This window comes from Capsicum annuum, chromosome 11, assembly GCF_002878395.1.
Source record: "Capsicum annuum cultivar UCD-10X-F1 chromosome 11, UCD10Xv1.1, whole genome shotgun sequence".
NCBI classification, from domain to species: domain Eukaryota; kingdom Viridiplantae; phylum Streptophyta; class Magnoliopsida; order Solanales; family Solanaceae; genus Capsicum; species Capsicum annuum.
The window spans coordinates 226,102,286-226,110,644 of record NC_061121.1 but is presented as its reverse complement, the minus strand read 5'-3'; the positions used below and the strand labels follow the sequence as shown (position 1 = coordinate 226,110,644).

The 8,359-nt window shown below is 33.9% G+C and overlaps 1 protein-coding gene across 1 annotated transcript; it reads left to right on the top strand.

Moving 5' to 3' along the window:
- Positions 1-896: 896 nt before the first annotated feature.
- On the top strand, positions 897-7,221 carry LOC107848317 (protein STRICTOSIDINE SYNTHASE-LIKE 3). The gene is made up of 4 exons (XM_016693053.2): positions 897-1,439; positions 4,118-4,393; positions 5,171-5,338; positions 6,687-7,221. Exons 1-4 carry the CDS (start codon positions 1,111-1,113, stop codon positions 7,087-7,089), a joined length of 1,176 nt encoding a protein of 391 aa, XP_016548539.1. The 5' UTR covers positions 897-1,110; the 3' UTR covers positions 7,090-7,221.
- Positions 7,222-8,359: the final 1,138 nt, after the last annotated feature.

The following is an 8,359-nucleotide window of genomic DNA, read 5'->3' as shown; positions in this document are numbered from 1 at the left end:
ACTTGTTTATTTTTAAGAAATAAGAGAGTTTTATTATTTTTCTTATATTATTTTTAATATTAAATAACTACATAAATTAATAGCAATCAAATTTAGAATTAAAAACATCAAGTTAATTTTATAAAATACATCTTTTTGTTACAATTTATGTATCACTTTTTATTTTACAAAAATTGAATAATTTAAATTTAATTATAAGTTTGGACATAAAATATTCAATTTTTTAAAATAAATTTATATATTTAAAAACTAGATAAAAAGTACTATAAGTCACAATTATTTATAATTTAAAATATTTTTAAAAATATATGAAAAAATTACGATTAAACATAAACTTGTTTGAATAGTAAATCAGAAAAGTAACACATAAATTGAGATAAAAAAGTACTCCCTCCGTTTCATAATAAATGAATTATTGGATTTTGACATAAAGATTAAGGAAAAGATATTAAAGACATAAATTTAACATAACTTTTCATTTTTACCCCAAAAAAAGAAAAAGTTGACGTTGTAATACTTTTTTAAAAGTTAATTAGTTGTCAAATCATAAGAGTAAATATAGAAAAAAATTCAATGATTCACTTATTTTGAAACACCAATAAATACCCTAACAATTCACTTATTCTGAAACGGAGTGAATAATATTTTTGTAAAGAATGTGTGAAGTTAAATACTCTCTTAATTCGTTTTAATTTGTCATATTTTGATTTGATACATCTATTAAAAAAATAATTAATAATATGACTCTTTTATCATAATACCTCTATTAAATTATATTTATATTATATTTTAAAATTAATTTGAAAAGAAATAACTAATATTAAAGGTAAAATAGAAAAAAAATTTGTATTCTCCTATTATATTAAAATAATAAATAAAAATTAAATTAGAAAATTAGTAATGAGTAAGTTGTACTAAAACTACAGGGAAAGAGCATTTTCAAGAAAATTTTCCTTGTACCTTGTTAGTTAGCAAACGTTCTTTTAACAACTCTCATGATATTTATTGTACACTATAAATCCAAAAACTTCAACCCCATTTCAAGATTTTCCCTTTACACAAACCCCATAATCACAAAGTTTCAATTTTTATTTTTTATTTTTCAAGAAAATGAGACCATCTATAGTATTTGGTGTAGTGTTCTTTTTGTTAGCATTGTATTGTGGATTAGACCCTTTTAAGCATAGTGCAATATCTGAGTTTCCAAATTTTGAGTCTTTTAAGGTTGAAATGCCAGCTTGGTCTGAATTTCCAGTTGAAAAAGATACTAAAAATTTGCTTCAGAAATCTGAGATTAAGTTCTTGAATCAAATTCAGGGCCCAGAAAGTATTGCTTTTGATCCTCAAGGTAGAGGACCTTATACAGGGATAGCTGATGGAAGAGTTGTGGTTTGGGATGGTGAAAAATGGAATGATTTTGCTTATACTTCAGCTAATAGGTGAGGATTTTTTTGTTTCTTTTTCTGTTTGTGTTATAGTTCTTGGTTCATATTTCTTGTTTGTTGTGGTTATGTCTCCTGTAATATGTTCATTCTAGTTGGTAGTAGGAAAGAGTGCTTTTGTTTGTATCTGCCGCCTGGAGTTTCTTGTTCATGGTGTTTTGGTGTTTTGGTGATGTTATGATTTTGGATAGATAGTTTATAGTAGTACGTTGTGGGTGTCTTATTTCCTTTATTATCTAACAGTGTGTTATCCTATCTTGTTGTGTGCTTTTATGTTTTTTGCTTGTTATATTATTATATGTCCTGAGCCGGGGTCTATCGGAAACAAACTATTTCATCTGAGGTAATGGTATGGACTACGTACACTGTACCCTCCCCAAACCCTACTTTGTGGGAATACATTGGGTATGTTGTTGTTGTTGCATTCTAATTGGTAGTTGTTTTGTTCTCATCATAATGATCTTGTGAAAGAAAAAAAAGCGTAGTCAAAGGCAGTGGCTGAGCCTGAATTTTCACTAACAGGGTTCAAAACATGTAGAAGTAACGACAAAAAGAAGCCGAAGGGGGTTCAACATCCACTGTATATATCTAAAAGATAATTTTAACCATTTATAAATAGTGAAATCTTATGCCGAAGGGGATTCCCCTCGGCCATAAGTGGCTCTACTCCTGGTCAAAGGCGGCTTAGTCGCTGAGGTGTAAAACATGTTGAGTGCTTCACCTCTCTTAGTGCGCGCTTCATTTTTATTATCAAGGTTAAAGGCATACATCTTCTCAGTGATAGCCTGAAGAAGCGATACTAAACAATTGATGTTTCACATTGTATTTTTTCGTTTTCTTTTGTCATTCATGCTTATGATTATTATTACTCGTGGGTTATACTTATGTGTTTGCATTTTTTTCTTCATTAAAGCTCACACTTCATTTGCGCTTAAAACCCCAATGGACCATAGCACTTTTCACCTTTGAAAACACTGGAAAAATGATGTTTTTTCTCAAGAATTTTTGAGAGTTGAGCTGTTGAACATGCATATGCTGCATTGAGAACGCATCAAAATGCGTTTTTGCTGCTTTGCATTGAGTATGCAGCAAAATGCACCTTTTTGCTCCACGTAAATGTTGAACACAAGTGTAAGTATGCTAACAAATATTTTGCTAGATGCTTACTTCTTTATCAAATGTCACATGTTGCAAAACCAAATTTCTGTTGATTTTGCTTATTTGGCTTTCAAGATCTAACGTCATATGTTGCCAAACCAATTTCTGTTGGTTTTGTCTTATTTGCGTTTGAAGATCAAATGTCATATGGATGCAAAACTAAATTTCTGTTGGTTTTGTCTTATTTGGCTTTGAAGATTGTGCTAAGAGCAAAAAATTAGTTGTTGTTGCTTCATTTGCATATTCACTCCAAGAAAACTTGTGATGGTGCAACTGATATAAGGTCAATACTTATAGGTGCATATCCACTTAACTGAGCAGTTAGGTAGTTCTTGTTCTGGGAATTAGATGGAAATCGAATTAAGTTTCACTGTGTTTGTGTCTCGTTGAGAAGCTAAGTTATACACTGTCTGTGTATAAAAAATTTACGCATGACCGTGAACGTTCAATTGTGTTAATTGTATATAGCATGTAAGCATTTGCTTCTCTATAATGCACCAAGTTCCCATAACAGACATAACAACAGCTCCAGTTGTTGCCTTGTTGGTGGTTAGCATACGTTAGCTAATCTGTACAACTCGAAAATCGTTGTGGAAGGTTATGGTAGGAAATCAAACAAAAAGGCAACTTTTTCCCCATACCTTTCTCAAACTAGTAAATGAATATGATTGAAATTGCTAGTACCTAATTTTTTGGAAGTTGAATGACTGATTGGTCAATCAACTTATATTTATTGGCCGCCGAAGTCATTCAACTTTATTTTGTCTTCCCAAAGTCAGCCAATTTAGCCTAGTTAGCTTCCATGGTCATCATGTGGCTCAATTTCTTAAACCTGTCTGACCAGAGTGGAACTTAATCATCACCTTTGGGAAATTGCATTACTGATAACGTTCATACTTATTCCTATTTGATTAATAGACTTAAACTGTTCAATGTGGACCAGGATATCGGTTCTTATGCATTGTCCAGCACGGGGTTAAACAAGGAAGAAAATTGAAGCACATTTCAAGAATTGTCTTCAGATTCTAGTAAAATTCAGTGTTCTGTTTTAGGAAGAAAAGCGACTGTGTCACATTAAAATGTTTCCTTCTTTATTGTTACATCATTTAGTACTGTTGCGGGTTATCATTATCTGTAAGAATGTTACAAGGTTAAAGATGACAACTTCCTGCTTGCAGCAGTTATTAGTGTTTACACCTAATCTAAACGACAACGGTTTTTCATTAGTTTACTTGTGAACTGACTGTTGTTTCATTGTTACTTATAATTGGACCACAAATTTCCTTGATCTGAAAAGTTAACTCAACTTTTTTTTTAAAAAAAGATTATAATTCATGTAAAACTCTATCATTTGTTCCACAATCGAATCCTTACGGCCCAAATTTCAGCTGCTTTGCATATTATCAGAAATTTTCTTTAATTGTGATGTATAAACCAGCTTACATGTTTTTCAGACTGTTTTGCCCCCTATACATGATTTAGATTTCAAGTCTTTTTTCTGTTTTCTGCATTTTCAGGTCAGGCTTATGTGATCCAAAACCATCACCCATGAGCTATTTGAAGAACGAACACATCTGTGGTAGGCCTTTGGGGTTACGGTTTGACAAAAAAACAGGTGACTTATATATTGCAGATCCATATTTTGGGTTAATGAAGGTAGGCCCTGAAGGTGGATTGGCAGAATCTTTGACAACTGAGGCTGAGGGTGTGCCTCTAGGATTCACAAATGACGTGGATGTTGATGATGAAGGGAATGTTTATTTTACGGATAGCAGCACAAAGTACCAGCGCAGGTAGATCATTTCATTTAGTGCTACAAATTTCATTACAGATTGACCGGCATTAATTCAGGAGCGCGATTCAATCATGATGTGATCTAGAAAATTATTTTTGTTAAAAAAGGGTGTACTTGTTGACTCTAGTTACATACCATAATTTGACACTGAACAATTGCTTTTCTATTAGCGTAGTGATTCACTGATTATTAGTGCCAAAATATGGCGGCAGAAGAATTCCTCCTTATCTTGTTTTGTGAATTTTCTGCATACACACATGTATATATTCTGCTTTATTCAAGTTTATTTCATTCCAATACTAGCAGTTTTGTCTTTTAAGGAAACTTAACGGTTTTCTAAAACTAGATTGTAGAAAAACTAAATCTAATGTAAGCCTAACAGTGACTAAGCCTTAATCTCCGCTAACTGGAACATCTATATGGACTCTTTATTTATCATTATATTTTGCGATTTGCTAAGCTTGCGTTAACACTTAGTGGTCATTTGATATGATATTTAAATTGTCTGCATTAAGACGCCAAAATTCCGTGCATCTTACTTTGCTTGTCTTCTTCTTATAAAAGGCTACTTAGCTTGCGTACCTTTCTTTCTTACTTCTACTTATCCTAAAGCCATTACTCTCTATTTAAATTTTTGACAAATTAGGAAGTTCCATTAGTAGTACACTAAGGCGGTGTTTAAAGTTATTGCAATTTTTACTACATCATTTTAAATGTGGAATTTGTTGTGCTTCATCCAGTTAAAATTGTGCAACTCCCACCACTGCCTTTTCAGGAATTTTATGCAGCTGGTTTTTTCAGCAGAAGATAGCGGGAGGGTTCTCAAATACAATCCTAGGACAAAAGAAACCACTGTTCTTCTTCGCAACCTTCAATTTCCAAATGGAATCTCACTAAGCAAGGACGGTTCCTTCTTTATATTTTGCGAAGGTTCCAAGGGCAGGTAATTTTGCAGTCAGGATGTTTATAGTATTATCATCCAGTTATTTACCACATCTTGAGAAGATTTTGTCTGCTTGAGATCTATAGAGGACGATTCCCTGGATTACTTTTTCCTGTTTCTGATTATTTTCGTAATTGCTTCCTAGAAGCATATGCATGGCTAGTAAAAAGTTTCTCTCGCATGGAGAAGCATACTCATGTATAGAGCAGTTTATGCATCATTTTACTACTCCTTAGGCAGTTGACCTCCCATCGGGAACAACCTCTCTACCTTCACAAGATAGGGGTAAGGCTGCGGACTAACCACCAGACCCTACTTGTGGATTACTCTGGGTACGTTGTTGTTGCTAAAAAATGTGCCTTTACTACTGTCTTTTTCCCGCTTATTTGGGAAAGATTATTGCGGTGATGCTTCACCTCAAAAGCTGTTATCTGTTATGTTGCTTGGACTTCCTAAAAATGTTGTGGCACCTGTGCCCGATCCTCCCAAAATGCACTAATTTTGGTCCAAACCTGGAGTCCTGAATGTCTTTAGCACGCCTAGTTTGAGGAGTATTGAAGATAGTGAAATCACTTCACAAAGTTATTAGTTGTTAGTGAGCTGTTGCTGAGCTGTAACGGATTGTAGTTAGGGGTTGTTAGATAGAACAAGTGTACTGCTATGATATATTTTTACTCCATGCACTGTTGCAAAAAAAAAAACTGTCCACAATAGAAGGTATCTCCCAAAATATCTTCTCTCCTCTCTAAGATTGTGTTGATTGCTTCACAGTAGTTACAGATCTCAGATTTGTTCAGATTAGACACACAACCATCGATATTTTTGAAGAGTCTGAGCAACACAGATAATCTAAATTTGCCTTTTCTTTTCCCAACCTGTTTCGGGGAGATTCTTGACGCAAAGGGGTGATGGTTCAGCTCAAAAGCTATTACTATTTATCTATATATGTGCATTACAATATGCATACCTACCTGCATAAGGTAGGGGTAAGGTCTGCGTATACTTTACATTCTATTCTCCCCAGATCCCACATTTTGGGATTCACCGGGTGTATTGTTGTTGTTGTTGTATTAAATAAATATGCATCTGAGATACAGATGAAATTGCTATGCTCGGTATGGACAGTGATAGACCTCGAAGTATTATGGGCTTTCAGCTTTTATAATCCATGTTCTGAAATATCTGCATTCATTTCTCTATTTCTTTTCCTACAACATCTCCTTTATGTCGAATTGCTTAGAAACTTCAGCATGTACATTCAATTGTAAGTTCCAATGGCATTATTTCGTACTAGTATTGAAGGAGAATAAGCCAGGACTGACAAACGAAATATGTTACTTCTTTGTAGGTTACGGAAGTACTGGCTGAAAGGTGAGAAAGCCGGGACATCAGAGGTAATTGCAATCCTTCCAGGATATCCAGACAACGTGAGAGCAAACGAGAGAAATGAGTTTTGGGTAGCAATCCACTGTCGTCGCACCATTTACAGTTACATAAACGCCATATATCCACAACTCCGTCAATTCTTGCTGAAGCTTCCTATCTCTGCAAAGCTCCAATACCTCATGCACATTGGTGGAAGGCTTCATGCAGTCATTGTGAAGTACAGCCCCGAGGGGAAGCTGTTGCAGATATTGGAAGATCGACAAGGGAAAGTCGTAAGAGCTATCAGCGAGGTAGAGGAGAGGGAAGGGAAGCTTTGGATGGGAAGTGTTCTGATGTCTTTCATATCAGTTTATCAACTAGAATGAACTCTGAGAGCTTGAGCTTTTGCTTTGTTTTATCATCAATTGAAACTCTCTTTTGAAAAAGACTCATTTTACTTGAAAGTTGTTTTGTAGCATCTGTTTGAATAAAAAATATTTTTAGCGGTGTACGTAGAATTTATCGTATCGTAAGCTGTGTCACCATTTAAAGTAGTGTGAACAAATTAGAGATGAAATTTTGGCTTTATTTATAGAACACGATATATGTATGCAGAGGCGGATCCAGGATCCGAACTCACCGGGTGCCAAGTAATTCAATCGGATTATTCATCTTTTTGGTCTATTGGACAATTAACAAATCAATCAATAATAAAAGAACAATAATAAAATGACCAAACTTAAATACAACTTATATATATGTCACTTATTCAATCGGATGGCCACTATCTCTGTAATAGTTTCCTTATCTCATCTATGTCCATGCTCAGATGATCCTCTGGAAGATTTGACGTCCCTTATTCTTAATGTATATGTCTATGCCAACATAGTCAGAATTGGAAGTATATATCAGCAGATCTTACATAGATTGTATAGTAGTTCATTCTTTAGGATTTCAAACGACTGCCATCTTTGCTTGATTCAATGACTTCCCAATTAACCACCAACAACAACGACATAATACCCAGTGTAGTCTAATCCCATAAAGTGGTGACTGGAGAGGGTAGAGTACTCTACTCAAATAACCTTAACCCTAGCTATCTCAGAGGTGAAGTGGCTTCCCAATTAACCATGCATGAAAATGTCTTGAGTTATTGACAATAAAAATCTGTGGCAACGTTTCAAGTTGTATATATATATCAAGCAACTTGAAATTTTTGTGTTCTAGATAGCTTTTGACTGTATGAGATTCAAGGATAGCATTTTACTATTTTCAGTAGATATAAAGTGCATGTCACTCCAGTTCTTTACAATTGGTCCAATGTATCAAATATACATAAAAGGAGTTCTAAACAGATGAATAAATGAGTAACCTCCTAGCTAACATTACTGAAAAATATTAACGTTCATATTGTACATAACTTTGTAAGCGACTTATGACCACTAAACTTGTAGCGATATTGCTAAAGTATTCGTTATCGTTATAATATGTAATAATGTGCATCACTTTCTCTGATCATGATGACAATTATATCATCATTATCAATCGTTAGCTTAGTACAGGTTTATAAATCCTTCGAATAGTATTAGATGTAGGCTAACACATAATACTTGTAGGCTTACACGTAATACTTTGTATTATTGTTCAATAAAAAAA

Excerpts from the sequence above, each read along its gene's own strand:
- LOC107848317 (XM_016693053.2), top strand. The coding sequence starts at position 1,111 with ATGAGACCATCTATAGTATTTGGTGTAGTGTTCTTTTTGTTAGCATTG. Across the intron at positions 1,440-4,117 it reads GCTTATACTTCAGCTAATAG|GTCAGGCTTATGTGATCCAA; the intron begins GTGAGGATTTTT and ends CTGCATTTTCAG. Across the intron at positions 5,339-6,686 it reads TGCGAAGGTTCCAAGGGCAG|GTTACGGAAGTACTGGCTGA; the intron begins GTAATTTTGCAG and ends ACTTCTTTGTAG.